Source organism: Meleagris gallopavo, chromosome 17, assembly GCF_905368555.1.
Source record: "Meleagris gallopavo chromosome 17, MGAL_WU_HG_1.1, whole genome shotgun sequence".
NCBI classification, from domain to species: domain Eukaryota; kingdom Metazoa; phylum Chordata; class Aves; order Galliformes; family Phasianidae; genus Meleagris; species Meleagris gallopavo.
Window position 1 is genome coordinate 11,381,438 of NC_139420.1, and position 21,332 is coordinate 11,402,769.

The 21,332-nt window shown below is 50.3% G+C and overlaps 2 protein-coding genes across 9 annotated transcripts in view; one reads left to right on the plus strand and one right to left on the minus strand.

Moving 5' to 3' along the window:
• Positions 1–972: 972 nt before the first annotated feature.
• On the plus strand, positions 973–5,781 carry TESC (tescalcin). 7 transcript variants are annotated; one of them, XR_014887101.1, is made up of 9 exons: positions 973–1,137; positions 2,030–2,099; positions 2,316–2,462; positions 2,818–2,972; positions 3,050–3,111; positions 3,181–3,288; positions 3,383–3,430; positions 3,496–3,638; positions 4,520–5,781. XR_014887101.1 is itself a non-coding variant. In XM_085238887.1 (8 exons), exons 1-8 carry the CDS (start codon positions 1,080–1,082, stop codon positions 3,571–3,573), a joined length of 726 nt encoding a protein of 241 aa, XP_085095013.1. In that variant the 5' UTR covers positions 974–1,079; the 3' UTR covers positions 3,574–3,674. The 7 variants fall into 7 exon arrangements, 4 of the variants coding, with proteins under 4 accessions (XP_085095013.1, XP_085095014.1, XP_085095015.1 ...); XR_014887102.1 differs by having other exon boundaries at positions 4,592–5,781; XR_014887100.1 differs by having other exon boundaries at positions 974–1,137; positions 4,512–5,781.
• FBXW8 (F-box and WD repeat domain containing 8) overlaps positions 5,721–21,332 on the minus strand; it is a 47,479-nt gene continuing 31,867 nt past the window's right edge. The window contains exons 9-13 of one of the 2 annotated variants that reach the window (XM_085238884.1): positions 12,517–12,644; positions 8,990–9,163; positions 7,263–7,379; positions 6,430–6,574; positions 5,721–5,909 (exon numbers count right to left, since the gene is read on the minus strand). In XM_085238884.1, coding sequence (XP_085095010.1) covers positions 6,430–6,574; positions 7,263–7,379; positions 8,990–9,163; positions 12,517–12,644 — 564 coding nt within the window. In that variant the 3' untranslated portion in view covers positions 5,721–5,909. Of the gene's footprint in view, positions 6,575–7,262; positions 7,380–8,989; positions 9,164–12,516; positions 12,645–21,332 lie in introns of both variants that reach the window. The other variant, XM_085238883.1, reaches the window with a different exon arrangement.

Consider the following 21,332-nt stretch of genomic DNA (forward strand, 5'->3'; position numbering starts at 1 on the left):
TGCTTCACCTTCGTATTCTGGATGTTCACAGATCCATTCCAATACTGACCATCCTCACAGGCCTGGGAAGAGCCCTGACAGCAGCAAGGTTTCCAGAGGCACAGTGCAGTGCAGTTGGCTGCTGCAAGCTCTCCTAATGCAGAAGAGGAGCTGCTGCTCCCTCTCCCTGTCCTTACCCTGCCCTCTGAGCACTGAGACACAGCCCTGAGCACCCACTCAGAGCTGTGTGTTCACAGCCACCACCGCTGCTTTACCTCCGGGCAGCCCTGGCTGCTGCTGTGTGCTCCTGTAGGTGTTGTGCAGCACAGCGGGGTGATGACTGGAAAGTGGCCAACCTTGGACACAGCCAGCCAGGCCCTGGAGCAGAGATGCTGATTCCTGCAGCTTGAGGCCCGTGGGTTGCTGTCAGAAGATGCTGGATGTGGGTGGGGGCGGGGTGGGGGCACTTACCCCTTCGGCTCTGGGCACTGGTGTTTAGCAGCTCCATGCATGTGAGTTTCAGCACAACCTAAAGGCTCAAACAGCATCTCTGCAGCAGGCGTTTTCCTCTGCATTCAGGTATTACAGGATGCAAAACAACAAAGTGTTATCGTGCTTGCAGAGCCTGCACAGCTTTGCAGCCAGCGCTGCTCTCCCTGTTTGCTTTCAATCCAAGCTTTAGAGCAGAGAAATAGATGCTGCCCTGCAGGTAGGTGGAGGCTCTTAAAGCACTTCGGAAATCTCACACCGCTCCTCTTGCCAGAACGCTTGACCTGCTGCATGCCCTCCTGCTCACATGTGACAAACAAACACCGAACGTCCTTTTCCCCTCGGTGGTCCGCAGCACTGAGTGCTGGAGGCGGTGCCGTAGCCGAAGTAAAAGTGTCTTTCGATGTGTGTGTGCTGATGTCAGCTCTGAAGGGGGGGTGGGGAGCGAAAGATCCTGTAGCGATATGGGATGGGATGGGATGGGAGGAGGAGTGGGGGGACGGTGACCGCCCCCTCCTCGCTGGGCCGTCCCGGGGCGGTGCTGCAGGTGCCGGGTTGGGCGGAGCGCTCCCGGCGGCGCGGTTCCCTCTGCGCACAGCGGCGGCGGGGCGATGGGCTCCGCGCAGTCCGTGCCCCCCGAGATGCGGGCGCTGGCGGAGCGCACCGGCTGTGAGTAGCGCCCAGCGGGTGGAGGTATCCCGGGGGGGAGGAGGGGGGGATGGCATTGCCGGGGGTTGGGAGGTGGTTGGCTGATTCCTTGTCCCGGCGGAAACCCCCGCGGCTTGGATCTGGTAGGAAGGACCGCCCCCAAAAAGTCCCGTGGAAAGGAAAGGTCGGGGCCGGAGGGGACGCAGCGCTGTGGGGGTGAACAGTGGGACCCACCGGGCTGCCACTGCTTCCCAACCCTCCCTTACCCTCCCCCCCCCGGGACACCCGCAGCCCGACACCCGTAGGTGGAGGGCAGCCCCAACGCCCCTTCGTTTCAGCACTGATGGACTCCTGTGGTTGATGTGGGACGCTGGGGGGGCTCAGAGTGCTGCCCCGTGCCGGGTTTGGGGAGGAAAAAAGGGGAGAACGCCTCTTTTGGCATCGTGCTGCGGGAGATGCGGGGCTGACCCACGAGCAGCCCGCGGGCGATCACGGCTCCAGTCGCACTGTGGCTGCGATCCCCTCTGAGCATCATCAGAGATTTGGGTTTGCAATCACCGCAACAGCAGCAGGCAGAGAACATCCCGGGGGTGGGACGGGAGGTGGTTGGGGGCCCAACCGTCACCGCAGAGGGACCCCGGAGCCCCCAGTGCTGCCCAGGGGGAGCTGAGAGGCAGCACAGCGCCTGTGTGGGGCACTGTGAGCGCTCGGATCGATGCGGCGCCGAGATCAGGGCTGGGAAACGGCAGTAACTAATGGAGCTGTTAATTAAACATCATAAAAGAGAGAGGGAGACGCAGCAGCAGCGAGCGCGGATCCGTTGCCGTGCTCGTTCCGTTGCCCACGTACGGCTGTGACGGGGCGCTCCCGATGTGTCCCCGCGTGTCCCCTCACCTCGCTCTCCCCCCCGCAGTCACCTCGGAGCAGATCGAGCAGCTCCACCGGCGCTTCAAGCAGCTGAGCCACAACAGGAAGACCATCCGGTACGGGGTGTCCGCTGGTAGGGTCGGGTTGCAGGGGAGGGGGAGGGAGGAGGAAGGCAGCAGCGATCCCTGAGCCCACGTCCTGGAGCATCGCACAGACCTCCGTGTGGCGGGGACCAAACCCCACTGATACACGGCGCTGCTCGCTGGCAGTTTGAACTGGGGCAAAAGCTCATATTGGGGCAAAACCCCTTTTTCTCGTGATCGCGTTGGAAGGACGGGCCGGGATTTCTGCCCGCAGCGTTCCCTCCCCTCCTGCCCTCTCCGCCTTGTTCTGTGCAGCAAAGAGGACTTCGACACCATCCCCGACCTCGAGTTCAACCCCATCAGGGCCCGAATCGTGCACGCCTTCTTCGACAAGCGGTACGTGCAGCCCCGAGGGGGGGAGCATAGAATTACAGCGTGGTTGAGCTGGAAGGGACCTTAAAGCCCCCAGCTCCTGCCCTGCTGGTTACTCTCACCAGCTCAGGCTGCCCAGCGCCCATCCATGGCCATGAGCACCGCTGGGGATGGGGCACCCACATCTCTCCGTGCAGCCTGGGCTGCAGGAAGGTTGGGCAGAGCTCTGGCCCTGAGGGTTGAGCCGGAGCCAGGCTGGGAATGAGGGAAATTGGAGCTGAGCTCTGGGGAAACGCTGGCGCCGTGCTGAGCAGCCCTGGGTCTGCACGGTGCCTATAGGGAGGGCAGGTTGGGGCATTGCAGCTGCCATCCCCAGCAGCTCTGCTGCCATCAGGAACCTGCGGAAGGCGCCGGCTGGGCTGGCAGAGGAGATCAACTTCGAGGACTTCCTGACCATCATGTCCTACTTCAGACCCATCGAGATGGACATGGACGAGGAGCGGCTGGAGAGCTTCCGCAAGGAGAAGCTCAAATGTGAGGCGGTGCCGAGGGGCAGCGGGGCTCAGGGCGGGCCACACGCTGACCCCGCATCCCTTTCTCATCCCTCCCAGTCCTCTTCCATATGTACGATGCTGACTACGACGGGATCATCACGCTGCAGGAGTACAAAAACGTAACGTATGGGGGCAGTGGGGGCCTCCCCGCCGCCGCGCTGCCCACCGCAGCCCCCGCTGCCCCGCAGGTGCTGGATGAGCTGATGTCTGGGAATCCCCACCTGGAGAAGGAGTCACTGCGGGCCATCGCTGAGGGGGCCATGCTGGAGGCGGCCAGCGCGTGCATGGCCCGCACGGTGCGAGTTCACACGGGGGTGGCACAGAGGGGCTGGAAGGGGCGTGATGAAGCTGTGGGTGCAGCTGTGATGGTTTGTCTCCTGCTGTGCGCAGGGCCCGGATGAGGTGTATGAAGGCATCACCTTTGAGGATTTCCTGAAGGTTGGTGCCTCGCTCTGCTCCCCAATGCCTGCCAGCACCCGGCCCTGCTCACCCCTTCCCTGCAGGTGTGGAAGGGAATCGACATCGAGACCAAAATGCACGTCCGCTTCCTCACCATGGAGGCCATCGCTCACTGCTACTGACCAGGAGCAGGACGGAGCCTTCCCAGCATCACAAGGCCACGTTCCACTCTCTAGAACCGTAAGAGGTATTTTATCTGTAATAAAAGGTATTTCTGTTTTTACTCTTTGCTGAGAAATGCTCCAGCCGCTGCTCGGTGCCTGATGGAGCTCTCCATCACGCCGTGTGAAGTTATGGCACCGTCTGCCTGACTGCACAGCTCAAATCTGCCACTGTGAGCAGTGCCACAGCATGGCTGGGATGGGGACAGCGGGGACACGGGGGCTGGAAGACACAGATGGGGGCACAGGGACATGGGGAGTGGGGGATAAAGGGGGCAGCACAGGGACACGGGGACACAGCAATTGGGGGACGTAGGGATGCAGGGACGTGGTGGCAGAGGGACCCAGGAATTGGGGGATGCAGGAATGTAGGGACGTGGGGACACAGGGCCATAGGGGGGACAGAGATTGGGAACGTAGGGACACAGGGACACAAGGATTGGGGGATGCAGGAGCAAAGGGTCATGGGGACACAGAGATGTGGGGATCTGGGGACCCAGGAACGCAGGCTCCTGGCTGCTTGTGGCTGCCACCCCCACACGTTCCCACTGGAAACGGAGATAACACTCCATTTACAGCACTAATAACCGGGTGGCTCGAGGCAGATCTCTGTCTCTAAGGCAGCCCGAGCCAGGAGGGAGGGAGCTGGAGAAAAGGGCAGTGGTTATTTTTAGAAAAGCTGGAAAAAAAAGTGTTTGTTTTTGTCTTACAAACCCACTCCCCCTATGCCATGGAGCTGCCCCCCACCCAGCAGTGGGGCACAGCAGCAGTGGGGCCCGGTGAGCTCCCCCAGCCCCGGGGCTCAGGCATGGGCTCCTTTCCTATGGGGCAGCACAGAGATGCTGCAGCACCACACTGCTGCCCTGGCAATAGCTGTGTGCTGTCCTTCTCTGCCTGAGAACTGCAGCACAGCACTGCATTGCTGCAACATTGAGGGAAAAAAAAACAACCGACCTGCAGCCGCAGTTGCCCTCTCCAGGACGTTTTCTTGGAGCATCAGCACTACCCGCTCAGAGCTACAGGCAGCAGTCTGCACTGCATGCCAGCCAGCCCTACAGAGGATGCACGCAGTCACGGCTGCATGTGCTGCACTGATGAGAACCCACTGAAGTGGGACAGCAGCCCTCTGCAGAAACAAAAAGGCAGCTCCCGTCACAGCGCTCTCTGGCAGCCTGGGTGCCCTTGTTTGCATTAGGAATGCTGGCTGAACACACACACACACACACACACACACTGCTGCTGTGGCATGGTCATACTGAACCCACTGCAGTGATGGAGCAGCAGCCTGGAAGGACCACCCCACCCCAACCCACCCCGAGGAGCTGCAGCCGGACCGCGAGCCGAGGGGATGGGGAATCCTTCTCCACTGGAGGGGATCCCACATCCTCCAAAGACCGCAGGGGTTGGTCCCCAACAAGTCCATGACCACCAGTCCCACTGCTCCATTTTCTAACAGCACAGTGACTGCTGCAGCTGTCAGGGCACAGCACAGAGGGACGGACGTGTCCTTGTCACCACAGTGCAGAAAGAGAGGGGAAGTGGCTGCCCGGAAAAGGTCCTGACATGCACTGGCATGAGGCAACTTATCTGCTGCTTGCAGAGGCAGATGGAGAAAGAACAAAGCTGCCCCGAGATAATGAGGCCGAGATAAGGAAGGTCAGCCTCCTAACGAGCCAAGGGCATTGAGAGTGAGACAAGGCAGGGGGCGACAGCCCCGAGGTGAGCAGAACGTAAGACAGCAGCTCTGTGCTCAGCCACAGGGCTCGAGCAACCCAAGAACTTACTGTGCCCTAACAGCTATCACTTGCTGGACCGCTTTCATCCAAATTCAGCCCGGCTGCTTCTCTGCAACGTCAGTGCAGTCACCAACACACTGCAGCCAGTTGGTCCCTCTGCTTCACTAAAGCAACATGTAGCTCTGCAGCAAGGACAGTCAGCAGCCCAAGTCCCTGCCAGCTGGGGACAGCCTCTGGTGCTGCTAGAGTGCTCAGCATGGAGAGTGCCTCGTGGCTGACCTGAGATGTGATGGGCTGCGGTTTCAGTGCATGGGGATCCGTTCACCCCAACAGACTCGGGAACAAAAGCCACAAACCACACACATACACATATAGAATCAGAAAACATTTAATTTAGAATTGTAGAGAATTAAAAAAATAATTCATTTTAAAACTGTTTTGATGTGTGTGACTTGCTGTGGGTTTCCAGTCATCCAGGCTGGACACGGCCAACATTCACCTCCCCATCAGCCTCTCCTCTCTCCATCATCTTCAGTGCCCGTGCCTGTTTCTAGACACATCCTGATGCACTCAAAGAACAGCGAGCAGCTCATTATAAGGAAAGCAATGCCAGACACATGGGCTCAGCAAGGTGCTTTCTCCAAATCCCATTTTTCCTGCCCCAGGAGAGGCACCTGCAGGCCGTGCCCTCCGTGCTGCTCTCTCCCATCTCAGCAGTTTGCCATCAGGATTCCTGCCCCCCGAGCAGCCCATGCCCTCGGCCAGGATGGGATCTGCAGCATTCCTCCCACAAGCAGCAGGACAGAACGCTTCTGTTCACATCGAAGTGCACAGTTCCCCCTCATCCTTCAGTCTCCCTGTTCCTCTGCAGAGGATCTCTGGACATTTGCACAACACGTTCTAGCAATAAGAAGGGGAGGGCAGCCCTGCTCTGCTGTAGTTCACAGCCCCACGTTTTCAGCTAAAGCTCAGTGCTCCCCACGCACCTGCAGCCAACAAGTCCTGCTGGTGCTCAGCCCCTCTGAATCGCCCTTTTGCCCTTGGCCTCTCATATGGCAGAGTGCTGAGCCAGGTGAGTTACCTAGATGTGATCGTAGGGCACTGCAAGGCTGATGTTGTAGTTGTAACCCATCACCTCGTCGTAGGAAGAGCGGCAGATGGGGAGGACGCTCTCTACAGCCAGCTGGTCCACAGAGAACTCGTAGGCATAGATGATTCCACGATGCCTGTATGAAACACATCCGAGACAGCACAGCACTGTAACTGAACTGCGTACTTCAGCAGGGATAACTGTCAGAGACTGCCTGAAAGGTCCAACATTCAGTGCCTCAGAAGACGAACATCAAAGCTTGTCCTTTCTGCACTGGGGCTGTTTGTGCAGATGCAAGAGGAGAAGATTCCCTTCTGCCTCTCTCCTGCCTCCCTGCAGGGACCCCACCAACCTCTGCCATCACACACTGCATTGCCTTACAGACAGGTTCAGAGATGTAGCTGTCATCTGCTGGAACACTGCTCACCCACTGGAGTGGGAGAAGGTAAGCACACCGTAGTTTGATAGTTCCATCAGACATGCTAACGTCCATAAATACCCAAATCTGGAGCTTAAGTACCAGCAGTTCTTCTTCAGGAGGAGACATCATGACTAATATTTAAAGCAAGGGAAAGACTGCATTCTCTGTCTTGCTTCAGAGGCCTTTATATTCACCACCTTAATCAAGAAACGCTTTTTCTTCTGTGCTCAGAAGTACGCAGAGAGCTAAAATTCATCAACACTTTTGAAAGGCTTCTATGTTTTTTTGCAAACACGCTTTGTCTCTGTTTGTGCTCTGGATGATGACTCAAGTGCACATGGAGCCATTTTTAAAGGCAGTGTAATGCTGTGCTGCAGATCCCAGCCCTCAGAGCTGCACTCACCTGCGGTGTGCAGTGAGGTCGTCGTCCATGATGCTGGCACCTCGGGGAGTTTTCTCATCAGGGATGTTGGCAGTGATGAGGCTGTGAGAATTAAACCACACATAGCGCACTGGATGCCTGAAAAACAAACCCCAGGCACAGCATTAAATAAGAACTCATCCAGCTCAGTGCCCCCTCTCTAGCCAGGGGTTGGGAAGCTGGGGAAGCTGCACCTTTGGCTCCTCTCTGCCTGGCCGAGCTGGATGAACGCAGCCTTTATCACCATCTAGCGGACTGCTGCTGGAATGCACGTGGTGCCAGAGCACCATCCCAGTTTGGCAGCTGTGCTGCTGTACGGCCCCAGGGAGGAGCTGGGTGCATCCAAAGGGAGCAGCGCAGCCAGGGCCCCCACTGCCCTCTCCAAAGTGAGGGCTGATGCGGAGATACACCACGCAGCACTTGTGAAGAGGGCTGGGCTTTCCTTCCCCCTAGCTGGTGAATCAACTAACGTTGAACCAAGCAGGGTAACAGCAGGTAAAGACTGCTCATCCCCACGACCCTGACCTTTCTCCTGTCCTCTCCCCTGCTTCTGCCCTTGCCTTCCATTCACAGCACGGATTACAGACATGGGTAACACCTTCAGCCTTTTTGACTGAGGCGTTCCTTTGCAAGTCCTATATAGATTAAACAGTATTTAACCTCATGGTTTCACTTTGAGTACGTCTCCCCCTCCACCTCAGAGCTCAGCAGATCTGCACTGCCTGCCCTCCTTCTTGGCATGCTCATTAGTGCTGCCCCAGAGGATAATCAATGCAGTATTGTCCTTAATGCACTGACTGCATCACATTGGGCTTTATAATTCACAGGGTCAAAAGAGAAGGAGATAGCTGCTATTAATTAATGACAACTCCCACTTGAACTTCTCTGACTGTAAATATCTCACATCACCTCGGGGGGGGGGAGAAGCATTAATAAAATAATATCAGCATGTATTTGGGATGTATCTGTTCATTTTACTGAGAACAGTGCATCAACTGGAACAAGTTGCCCAAGGAGGCTGTGGATGCCCCATCCCTGCAGGCATTCAAGGCCAGCTGGATGTGGCTCTGGGCAGCCTGGTCTGCTGGTTGGTGACCCTAAACACAGCAGGGGGTTGGAACTAGATGAGCATTGTGGTCCTTTTCAACCCAGGCCATCCTGTGATTCCACGATTCTATGATTTGGGCTTACTTGTGGCTAAATCCTTCATGTCTTTATTCAGACAAAGCAAACTCCCTGGGAGTTTTTGCCTCAATCAGAAAATGGTGATATGGCAAATAGAAGCCTTCTGTCAGCTCCAGGATCCTGATCTCAGCTTGTACTTTCAGCTCCTTCAGCACTGCACATTTTGTGCTTTCAGTACAAACTGTTACTTTCCTATCAATGTCTGTGTGTTTAAACACCAATCTGGCTTTGCTTGTTGCTGCTAAGGGAAACGTGGAGGAGCAGAACAGAGGCACAGGTACTGCAGGACGTGTGGCAAATAAAGAGAACCGGTCACAGCGGGGACAACAGCCAGCAGGACAGCACTTGAAGCCCAAGGTTTGGTAAGGTCAGTATTGATGGATGGGGCGGGGAGATGCTAACTGAAGTCCGCAGGAAATCCAGGGGTGGAAGAAGCATCCATTCTCCCCTACCCTGAGCAAAGCACTGTGAGAAGCGAAAAGCCTACGTGAGCTAGTGGTGCACAGAAGCACACGCACAGTTACCTGGCATGCATCTCCCAGAGCTTGGTGCCCATCCGCTGGTCCCACACACACACCAACCCATCTTCTCCCCCACTGACGATCTTCCAGTCGTCCATCTGCACTGCAGACACCCCCAGGCGGTGGGCATACAGGGAGCACAGCGCTTCGCTCCTGCGCAGGTCGTACACTCGGACCCTAAGGGAGAGCAAAGCAAGAAGTGGGATGAAAGCAGCTCCACAGCTCCTGAGAGCACGCGCACATTTTAGGCTGTGACAGTACATCTGGGACAGTGACACGGATGGTTTTGATGGAGACTTCTTGCACCATGCAGGATCTCACTGTCTCTTGGCAAGTCACAGGTGATGGAAATGAAATTTGGAGGAAGATCATCTGTGCCTGTGCCCCTGACTTGTGAGAAATGCTGTGAGGAATAAAGGCCGTGCACTCGGCATAACCACCAACATCCCTTGGTACCATCCCACGTCCACTAAGGGCTCAGAAAAGATAAACTGTTTCTATGAAGACAGAGGACTAAATGTGTAGAAATCCAAAAGAAAAATCAAGGGGATCACAAGTTTCTATGCTAGAGTTATTATTGAGTACATCAATACTGAAACAAAGCTATCCTCAAGCACCAGCAACCAGTACCTCTTCTCAAAAGTTTACATATATATATATATAAACAGTCTCTCTATACTGTGACTTTGGGCAGCTTTCAGGTACACCTGATTCTCAAAAAGTACTCAATGAGCAGTCTGAAGAGAGGCTATGATTAATGAAGAACTTTAGAAAAAGAGGAGAGGACCTCAAGTTGTGCAACAGGTCTAGAAAAACAGTTAAAGCTAATGGTGTTATTTTTCACATCTAGTATATGCCACAAAGGAGGATGTTTCCTCATCCTTACGTGTCAAGATTAAGATACAGCAAAAGAGATAAAATGCAGTGAGTGAAAACAGAAGTAAGGGGAAACACTGATCTCAGCTGAAAAGCAGCCAGAGAAAGTTCCTCCCAGCTGAAGGCTATCAAGAATGAAGCCATCAGGTACACATTAATTCAAAAAAAGGCCAAAACACACTTGTTCCAACACATTAGCTGTATTCTGTTCCACACTCTTGCCATGACCTTAATGGTGTGGCAAGTCTTTCCCTTTCCTTTCTCACACGGAGACTGCATCATAGGATTTTACAAATAACACATTTCAGCAACTGAAATAAAAGGCTGCAGAACAGTCCAAAACTCCAACTGAGCAACATCCATCTGACATGCAGAGAAACACGCTGGAACAGAGCGAGGAGCACGCTTTGTGTGGCTCTGCACTCACCCCCAGGAAAATCCCCCCCCAAACAGTTGCTGTTGGTGGAAAGGACTTCTTGCTTTCTCCAGCTCCAGCAGAGAGAACCTTTGGCTACACATAAGAGCTGTGCTTTGGGTAAGGATGGGGTATTTTGGAAGTGCTCACACTCAGCACTCTCCCTGTCTTGCTGCACGTGTTCTGTATGACAATCAAAGCTTCTTCTATTTGGTAAGCACAGTTGGAAACCAAGATGTGTCCTGGTTATTTCATTAGCAAGGGTCCAGGTTTCAGGCAGGTGTCCATTCTGGCACACCCTTGGAAGAATTAGAGTCACATGAGTTGCTTAGATGCGCTTATAAAAAAAAAAAAAAGAGCATTTTGCAAATCTAATGTGATGCTCTAATGTGCTCTAATGCAGACCTGGCACTGCCCTCCATCTCCTGCCTCAACAGCTGGGCTCAGTGGGAGCACATCGGATTCATCCCAGTTGAAGGGAGCTGTAAGGAAGGTGCTCTTGTGAAAGGCTGTGACTCTCCTGTTCCATTGCTTGAGCAGTAGTTGCCTTTGGGAGAAGACAGAACACATGTTTGGTTCCACACTTTTCAGCAGTAGCATACACTGGGCTTGCCACGCTTGCTCTCCCCATGCTAATCACTGTCTTAGATACCAACGAGGCTGCAGTGCATTAGCAAACACTCCCTGTTATCAGATCTTGCACTGGTGTGAAGCACGGCTATGTAATCAAATCATTCAGCAGCACTTCAGGAGAAACATTTTCCAAGTGCTGCATTTAATTCCAGCAAGACATTTTCCCAGAGGTGGTGTGGCAAGGCCCCACTGAGGGGCTCAGTCCATACACAGCTAGGCAGTCCCGGCCCCAGCCCTCCTGTGGATGCCCAACACGTGTTAGCACCTTTCAGGCAGCACCCTGTGAAGAACTGACCTTTGAGATACACGTGGTTCCGTCTCCTGGATGCCAAACTTATTTGCTGGGCTATTGATTCCTCACGTCTTGTTGGTTTAGTGATGGCCAACCCCTGAACTCAGCCGGTGCTTGAGCTAAATACAGCTGAAAAGCTTTCTTTAGGGGAAAGGCCAGGACATTTACTTTGGTATAAAGGGAGTACATTTTAATCTCACTTAGGAGCTATTAACTTTATCTGCTCTCTCATCACTGTGGGAAAGATTAAAATTGCAGGTAGTTTTACCAGGGTGCTTTGGAAAATCAATTATATGCTTTTAGAGGAAAAAAAGCAAACTCCCAAGGATTCAATTACACATGTCAAACTTCAGATATTTCCTTTACCCCTGTGCTGAAGAAGTGTGAGGTTTGCTTCCGCTGCCTATTCACTGAGAGAGGGGGGAAAAAAAAATGCTGTTTGACAAAATAATCATTTTTGCAAGCTGCTGTGCTGGCAGGATGGAGGGCTGGGATTTGGCAGAGGGAAGCACCCGCCTTACAAGCTGATACCCACATCCACACCAGAGCACCACCTGCAGCCTGGTGCCCAGCGCAGAAAGGAGGAGGGAAGGAACCAGGAGCCATTAGAGACTGGCTCCTCGCCATCCCACATCTCCTTTGGTGCACTGGATCAGACCCTGCACGTAACTAGCCAAAAAAGAAAACCTAAAAATTGGACTCAAAGGGTCCTTTTAAGCACTTTAATCCTTTCGCGCTGACTGTTCCCAGCGCGTCCATTCCTGGCACCAGATATTGTGCAGGGAAAATCCTGCTCCCCAAGCCAAGGAGTTAAAGAGAAAGCTGCTAATCAGCTAAATAGAAGTTGGAATCTGTTCATATGAAAGTCTCTCCTCTTTTTTTTTTTTTGTCACCTGAGGGACATCACAGTGCTCCGAAATACACTCTTGACATCACTTGGCAGACAGACCCATCTCATCCTACATGATTCATCCCTTAGGTTATTGTTTTAATATCAGAAAGTGAGCTTTTAAATGCCAAACTAATTTTGCGGGTGGTGGCGGGGAAGTGGAAGATATTCCAAGTGGTCTCGCTGGGCTGTACACCAACTGCGTCCACCAAATGGCTTAAAAAGAAAGTCTTCCCATGGAGCTTTCTGAAACAAAGCAAACTGGCAGCCACGTCCAACTATTACCTAATATTTTGTTCCTGAAGTTCACGCTGGCTGCGTTTGAAACATTAGAGGAGAAACAAATTCTAGCAGGTCCAGATGTAGGACAGCAGGACAGGAAGTAAGCTAATTGGAAAAGGGTTACAGCTCTTGGTAGTACCTACCTTCTGTCTTTATTGCCTGTAACGAGCATGTTTGGAGGACTGTCCTGGAGGTTGACGCATGTAAAGTCACCCATGGAGTTGCCTAGCTTCTTTAGACACTGACTCGTTTCCAGGTTGTAAAGAAGAATCTGGCAGAAACAGAACAAACACTGGTTAAATGCAGCGTGAGCACAGCTACCTTTTGCTGCAGTGGGAAGCAGAGCGGAGTTACCACCATCAGAGATGCTTTGCAGGACTCGTTTCTCACTGTTCTATCGCAGCCAACATACAGGCACTCCCTGTCAAGAAGGACAGAAACACACATTCAAAAAAGAAAAAAAGAAAATCAAAGTTTCACAATGGAACCCACGGCACAGCTGGGGTGAAGGCTCTCTGCAACCCATGTAAGGCAGGCAGAGGTCTCAGGCAGTCCATAAAGCCACACTGATTTTCTCCAGGTCAGTTTTTATGGGTTTACACGGGTAAAGAAATCACATGGCTTGCTTTTCAACTTGCATGTTTGAAAGAATAGCAAAAGGAAGCAGAGTCAGCACTTGGAAGGTTCAGACAGATGGACTGTGCAGAAAGATTCCATCAAACAGAGCAAAAACTGAAGAGCAGAAGTGCACTGACTCAGTGCTGACAGGCCCTGCGATCGGCTTTGTGCAGATGAAGAGAAATTGTGCATCTGAAGTGGCAGCTCAGATGGGAAAGGAATAACAACAGCTCTGATGTTAGGCTACATCCAGGACGCCGCCGCCGAGGACTGAATAGAGGTACGAGTCGTTTCCCTTCTGCTCACCCTCCTCTCTGCTGCACAGCAATCAGTTCAATTATGTTCAGTCTCTCCTGTGGGGCCAGATGAGGTTTATCTGTTTGGGCCTTTCCATGAAAGGGAGGAAGTATTTTTAGATCCAGCAAAACGTACTGGGCAAAGTCCGGTGAAGCTTAGTGAAGTTCTCAGTTTAACACGGACCCCAAAAAATTACTGCATTTCATGGTGAGGCCCCTTTAATTGACTCGTTCAATAAAAATAATCATCTATGACCGTGAAAAGAGAAACACTACTTAAAATACCAGAAAAACAACCAACCCTTATGGTTTCCATGGCAATACCAGCGTGGCTATGTCAATGCCACGTGAACATTCTCACCTTGTGCTTTTCTGATTACATCCTCACACGGTTCAAGAAATATTACACTGTCAGTGCATATTATTTCAACGTTCAGCAGAGCAGTGACGTGATGCTGTCTGCCCTCTCACTCCCTCACTGTGCAATTTTAAGATGCATCTGAGAGGTTGAATTAAGAGAGCAGGAGATCATTCTGTGATGGATGTCTCCAGACCTCTAGGAATAAAGCAAAGATGTTGCAGGCTTTCTCCTGCCCCCATTTCTTCCAGTTAAAAGAAACGCAGAGTTTCATCCACATAAATTATCAAGTTCTCTACTAGAATGAAGACACTCACACCCAACACACTCAGTCACTTACATTTATCATCTCCTAACCAGTTCCCTCTCCCTGCAGTGTAGTGCCGTACAAATTGCTTGCCACAAATACCATTTCTAGCATGTGTTTTTTCATCCCTAAGACCAAAACAAGAAACCAAAGCAATTTCACTGTATCTCTGTACAATAAGAGACTCTGCCTTTGCAGGGAGACTTGAAGGCTGCTAAAAATAATGTAAACTTCCATTCCAATAAGGTAGCTGCTACAAACTGAAAGTGTTTGTCATCAAGATAAAAAACAACACGCACAGAACTGCTGCCAACACCTCCTTAACCAAAGTTAGGGTGAATAACATTCTGGCAAAGGCACTTTGCAGAATTCTCAGTGCAAAGAAAATTAACATCTCCGCTTTGCAACCAAATTTCTCTTTGGGAGGTTTTGTTGGAAAAATACAAAGTCAACACACTGCTGAACTCAGCGTACAAATGATAGACGATGGGGTCAACAGCAACACACTGCAGCTCCCAGTGCGTGCCCTGCAAGCTGCCCCTGCCAGCTCTGCCTTACAGCTCTGGAGAGGAAGGGCCAAACGCTGCTCTCTCCCAAGTCCCCTGGGAATACCACTTACCATGAACATCCATAGCCTATTAATTTACCTAAACGACCAGCACTTCTGTCTTTCCTATCAACATCTGATGCACACTTGAACAGTGATGACCATGAAAGACCATAAAGAAGAACTGCCTGCACGTAGCATTTGAAGTTGTGCTGCTTAAAATCTGAGCAAATGTTCCATCCTTTCCTGCTTGCAGTCCCAGCTTTAGACCTGTGATACTCTCCTACATGCAGCCCCAAATGAAAAATGATTGGTTTCTCCTCACCTAAGCTGCCCATCACTTCCAAAATGTTTCCATCTATTAGAATCCGTAGAAATAATGTTTCAGATCCACAAAGCTGCTATAAAAGCTTTTGTTTTATGCTTCCTCAATTCCTCCTCCTCTCATGTCAGTCTCCAGTCTTTGAAAGATTGCTTTTTACAAACGTTTATCATGCAGATGAGCATTTCTAGCCAACTAGCCCTACCACTTGGTAGGAAGGTGCTTTCCTGTGATTTTCACCCAGCTTCCAGCTGAACTTCTGTCCTGGTCTGCAAATGAACTTCAAAACCTTGCTCTGACAAACTGGTAGGTAAAGAAACAAAAGGAGCACAGAATGCGTTCTGAGGTCTGAATAACTTCTTGGATACAGAGGTTTAAAAGCATACTGATAACAATTTTGAAGATGCTAGAACATCTCTGATGAGCTCTTCTCTAGCATCTCAGCAACAAGGATTTTCTTTAAAAAGGCCAAGGAGAAAGAGTGAAATACCTGGTCAATAGGGACTTGAAATAAGGGCCTGTATGTTAAAGGGCAGATAAAGCATAAGATCTTTAGGAGGTTTATAATCCTATAATGCACACTGCAAAGGGATTACCCTTTCAAAGACATTTATAATCCTATAATGGCCACCCAAGATCAGTGACCTAATAGTCACAGACCTGAAGGTAAGCAAACCAAGAGCACTTGGGTGTGAAATGAAGTACCCTGGGATAGCACACTAACGAGCATCCCTGCCCCCATGGGACTTCTGGGGCACAGGGGAGGAAAAGCATTAAATACTCTGTGCAGATGTATCAGGATCTAATGCACAAAATAAAAAGCGCTACCTATTAACATTGTTCAAATGAAAAAGTCTAAGTTATTGGATGAGAGCCAAGCAATCTCCCAGAATGCTTAATAATTCAACAAGCCAGAAATAGCTAGAGTACCTTTACCATTATGTTTAGTTAAAGACCACAGAGATTAGAAAACACATTATCCATCTCAGAGGCGATTCTTTCCATGTTACAAGTCCCTTAACGACCTTTACCATCTCTCCTTCTCTCTCTCTCTCTTTTAATAAGGCTGAGCAAATGGGACTTCATTTTATCCGATTGCCACAGACTGGTGGTATTAATTATTCATGCTCATACTCTCTTTTGTTAAGGCAGTGCATTAGACTAATTTCCCTCCTTACTGCCCGAGTTGGGCAACTCTCAACCTGTGGCCACCGTCCTCGGATGGATGGACTGAGCAACTGGCAAACTGGTGGGCAGAGGAAGAAAGGAAAGCTTGCTGCACTCCAGGAGCTGCACATCGGTGGGTATAGGAAGCTCTCTTTAAATGCTGTCCAAGAACTGAAGAAAGAAGGCTACATTAATTCACAAAGTCCCTGCAGCCAGGATAGCTAAGCTCTGAGCTTCGTTACATCTTGCAGCTAAGTGAGGTCAAGCATACTCTGTGCACTCTGGTTGAGATACTTCCAAGAAAAACCAAGGCACTGAAGGAAATGCTGCTGATGGAACTCTTCCATGCATGTCCAATACCTCGGCAGGTGTTTCGGGATCCTGTGTAGTTGGAGATGTCTTTTTTGGATGGAACATTAAAACAACAAATCCCCGAGCACTTGTTATCAAAGAGCCTGTGGTATTTTCAGCAAGAGCAGGGGTGTTCAGCCCACTGTCCTGGCTGCAGGCCAGCAGAAAGCTGCCTTGTGCAACTGTGTGCTTCCCCTGCGACCACGCTTCTGCTTCTTGTCCTGAGTCACTGCAGCTCTGGGCTGGTAAACGCACTGCCTCTTGGAGTGGGGGGGAAGAACTCTTTATATATAGTACACTTCATTTTTATTTTGATGATTTAGCTAGGAAAAAGCACGTTGTAAAGCCGTGCTCCCAAAGCCTACATCTTAGCCCTTACTGAGTAACACAGGATGCCTTCAAGGACTGCTGTCTCAGTAACTGCCTGGATGGAGGTTTCTAACTGTGGAGAGCAGTAAGCAGAGGATCAAAACAAGAAGTCCAAAACTGTCTACATTTATTTTAGGATTTCGTTTTGCCTCCTTTCCTCCTGCCCATCCCCGTGCCAACCCAAGGGAACACTGCCTGAATACACATAAATATTACCAGCAAGAGGTGGGGATGTGACATTCCAAGTCCACAATGGATAAGAAGGGATCTGGCTTTTGCTCAGGTTAAAACCGTTCCATTCAGAGAATACGCAGAGAAGTGACAGGGCTATGCCATATGCATTTGTGAAAAAAGCCATCAAATTAAGTACAGCACACGGCTGCAAGTTGGAATTCTATTTCTAAAGGGATGCAGAAAAAAAATATTCAAGGTTCACAAGCCTCAGAGGCGCAGTTTCCTACTGCAAATGTGTTGCATTGCCTACTGTAAACACGGCACGTAACACTGCAACAGCAACAACAAAATCTGCCTGCTAACAAATGCAAGGTCAGCATGTTGGTACTTGCACACAGAGATAAGTGTGCTGGCTCCATAAATTTAAAGATGAGCTAAGATTTAAAAGGAGCAGATGAGGGAGACAGACAGACAATCAGAGAGAAAGAAAAAGAGTAAATCATACACAAAACAGCCAGGAAGAAAAAAAAATTAAAAAAGCAGTTAATATACATGAATAATGGATGCTTGATTTAAAAGCAGTTTACTCCAATATGATGTAATTTTTGACAATCAGCCAGAGAGACTATTTTGCAAGTTCTTGCCAGATATAAGTCATTGTGTGAAGCTGGTAACAACATTTCTCCGAGCATGTGGAAAATTGACTTTCATGCCATCCTAAAGGTGACTTTCTGCTGGCAAGCAGGAACTCTTATTTCACGTGCACTTAGCTGCAGCAAGCAGCCTTCAGCAATGCTTCAAGACCTGCACAGAGAATTACAAAAATGAGTCTGCAGCAAACCCAGCCCAGCTGCCAGCCAAACACGCCGCCTGCTCCTCCAAACAGCCACAGCTGCCACCAAGTTACACACAAAGCTAAAGACAAGCACAGGACAGCTCTTCCTTGTAAGTTTTCCTTTGACTGGAGTCACAAGTAAGGCTGCATGCTGGCGGCAAGAGGCAGAGCCAAGCATTGCCCAGACAGTGCACAAACCCCAGGAAGGCAGCTCTGCCAATGCACCTGCAACCCCTGCTGCTGCTCCAGCACTGGACACATCCCGGGCACAGACTGCCAGCTCCAGTGCTTTGCCAGACCCGATGGGTTTGTGGTGCTGACAGATGTCTGCGAGGACCTGCGGTGAGAGTACTGGGCTCATTTAACTCGTGGCTGAAGACTGATGTAAGAGTTCAGGTATCCGGAGACGAAAGTCAAGTCGCCACCCACCACGACACAAGCACCAGCCCGGAAGCACTCCTTCCCTAAGCCAAGGAGAGGGCAGGTGAAGGGAAGGCAAAGTTGTTCTTAAAAACTGAATGAATGGCTTTGGTTTCATAGATTAGCACCTGGAATAAACATGGCACATCCCAGCAGCTCTGTTTTCAAAAGCAGAGACAATCGCCGCCAAAGAAGCTGTGCCAATTTTGAGGTATTCACATTGATGTGTGAATGGGAAAAAAAAACCCAACCTGAATGTCATTAACATTAGCCAGGAGAAAAGAGCTTTATTTGTCAAGCTGCAAAATGATTCTTGGTCATTTCCAAGCAAAGAGAAACCAAGATGGATTATTGTTACTTTTCAGTGAGACAGAGGTTAAGTGATATAACCTGCAAAATTTAGGCAAAGAAAACTGCTCTCAGCAGGGCTGTGCTCCTCACGTGCCTGACTGGTGGGCACATCCCTGCTGTCCCCTTCAGTCCTCAGCAACTGAGGACAAGAGTTTGGAAAGATGAGCGCAATTGAAAGTGCTGACAGGATTTGTGCTGGCTAAGAAAACTGAAAAGCACTCAAAGAAAACTGAAATCTCCAGAACTGGAGACATTATGACAGCAGAAGAGACCACACGACATCACTGGTGCCCAAAGAAAAGGAATTCAGTTAGAAGAAGGTAAAGATGTAAAGGTTTACATGGAATATCTGTGACCTAAAAACACCATCCAAGGGAAACTAAACTACAAGATTCAATTGACAGGATTATTTTACAACTTCTGATTTCTTTTTTTTTTTATTATTCACATAACTCCAGTTCAGGTAAACTGACGTTAGCAGGCAGCTGAAGAACTCTGCAGAAATGTTAAATACAGGTGCACAGAGGCAGCATTTCCGTGGCTGATGAGAAGAGACAGGTGATATTGGGCAGCATCCATCACAGCACAAGCCAATCATCAGCTCAGAGCAGATGAAAACATGCCAGCAGAACAAACAGCTCCCAGGGCACTGCTCTCAGCACACCTCCCTTCTGCCTGTGACATGGGGGCCCTGAAGCCACGCTGCCCTCCTCCCACCCTCACCCATCCGGTCTGAAATAATGGTGAAGGTTGTGTAAAAATAAAATCCTGCCACGATGATAGAAGGCAATTAACAAGAATTGCTGAAAACATGAAATGACTTCAACTAAGATTTAAATGCAGGAGAAAGTTGAGTGGTTTTTGTTTTCTTTTTTTTCTGGGGGGGTGTTTTGTTCTTCTCCATCAGGAGAGTAAAGCACCTAGACATCTCACTGAACTAACTCACAGGCAGGACAGAGCTCATGTGGGCTTGTCATGGGAGTCCAGACTTACTTGGTGGAAGTTCCATGCAGGGAAGCTTATCAATATACAAAGTATAAGAAAAGCTTCACTCCATCAGTGAGATACTGCACCAGAAATCTGATCAGAGAGTTAATCCTTACTGCCCAGTTCAGATATCCAGGCATGAAAAGCACCAGAACTACCTCTAGATTAAAACTGTGGATGCCTGTGGAGTTAGAAAATAGTTTCACACACAGTGTGCAAACAGGTGAACAGCAGAGCTCTCCCAGCAGCACGACATGGGGCACTGTGCTGCCTGTGCAACACCAGCCTGCAGGACATCACCTGTCTGTACTGTTACCCACCCATAAGCCAAGGGGGGAACAGAGGCCTCAGTGTTTGGATTTGGTACTTCAGGAAAACAATACACTGTACTTTAATACAGCTGAAACATCCCTTAATAAAGAAATTCCTGTTAGCTCAGTGGTTCAAAAAAAAAAAAAAAAAAGGGTTTGAGGAGCACTCGGATAACTTTCAATACGCACCATCCTCAGGCTGACAGATGCTTACTGAGGTGGGAGGTGAACTTTCTCCCACAGACGAAGCATTTCTGTTCCTCCCTTCCCCTGCACGGATGTCTATCATCTAACAAGAGGTAAGCCTATGCTGCGGATTTGATGTTTTTCTCCTTTCCAACATAAAAGTGCCTACAAAATGTATGCCTCAGATCTCTGCTCTGCTGTCAGATTTGGTTAAAATTAGACAACGGTTAAAAAAAAAAAAGAGGGACAGAAACGATTTCCCTGCCTGCGCTGCCTTCAGAAAGCAGGTTACCACTCAGTAATGTTAGGCTCATGCGCCGACACTCAACAAGAAAAAAAAACCCTCAGAAGAAACAAAGAAAACCCAAACAGAGAGGCAACAGCTTTTCTACCACAGCAACACAGCCAGCAGCAAATGGGGTTGGAATTCTCCACGAGCAGGTTTTGGAGATCAAAAGCTCTCCTCAAGACAGATTGTCAACTCATGACCGGCGTAATCAACCAATGCAAAGTCCCTTCACGTCTGCGAGAGGTGAGCAATTATCATCAGAGACATTAGTAATTAATTTCCGGTGTGATGTCAGCTGCTGCAGCAATGCCAAGCACGTGTCCTTGTCAAGCACGGCCCGGCCGTCTGGGCAGCAGCAGCCCCATCTCCTGATTAGGATGTGGGCTGATGTGCAAGCTGCCACCAAGCACTGCAGGGCTAAAGGAGATGTGTCCAGCTGTACCCAGCCATGCTCCGTGGCTATGGAGATTTCTCTGCTTCCTTATGAGGCACAAAGATGATCGCCAGTGTCATGCAAACGAGGCAGTTTTACCTTCTAACCTCCCGCCTCTGTGGGGAAAAGAATTGGATTAGGACAGCAAAGGAATTAAGAAAGATGGCACGGCCTCGCAGCACCTCCCAGCCCTAGAGGTGCTTATGGTGGGCTCTGCATTTCCCCTGGGAACGTGAATTTTGTGGGGAACTAGATGCAGGTGGAGAGATTGATCCCTAACAAAGTAGTCCTAAATAAATAAAGCCTTCCTGTTTCAGTCACTTGCCAAAGAAAACACTGCTCTTGTAGAGACCACAGCTCCTACCTTCTGGATATTAACCTCTACCTGCCCAGGCATTCCTCTTCCACTCAGCTGATGGCCCATTGTGTGCTGCAGCACAACCACAAACATAACAGATTTAAGCAATGGGCAAGTTAGGCAAGATGCAGAAAAGGGACAGAAACACTTCTCAAAGCAACTGGCAGGAGGTCTGCCTGCAGCCTGCTCCCTGCCCTGGAGAGGTGCACCACAGTGGAGGGGCTGCACCCAGGAGCAGGTTTCTGAGCCAGAAAGATATACAGGTCTTTCTGTAACCTTT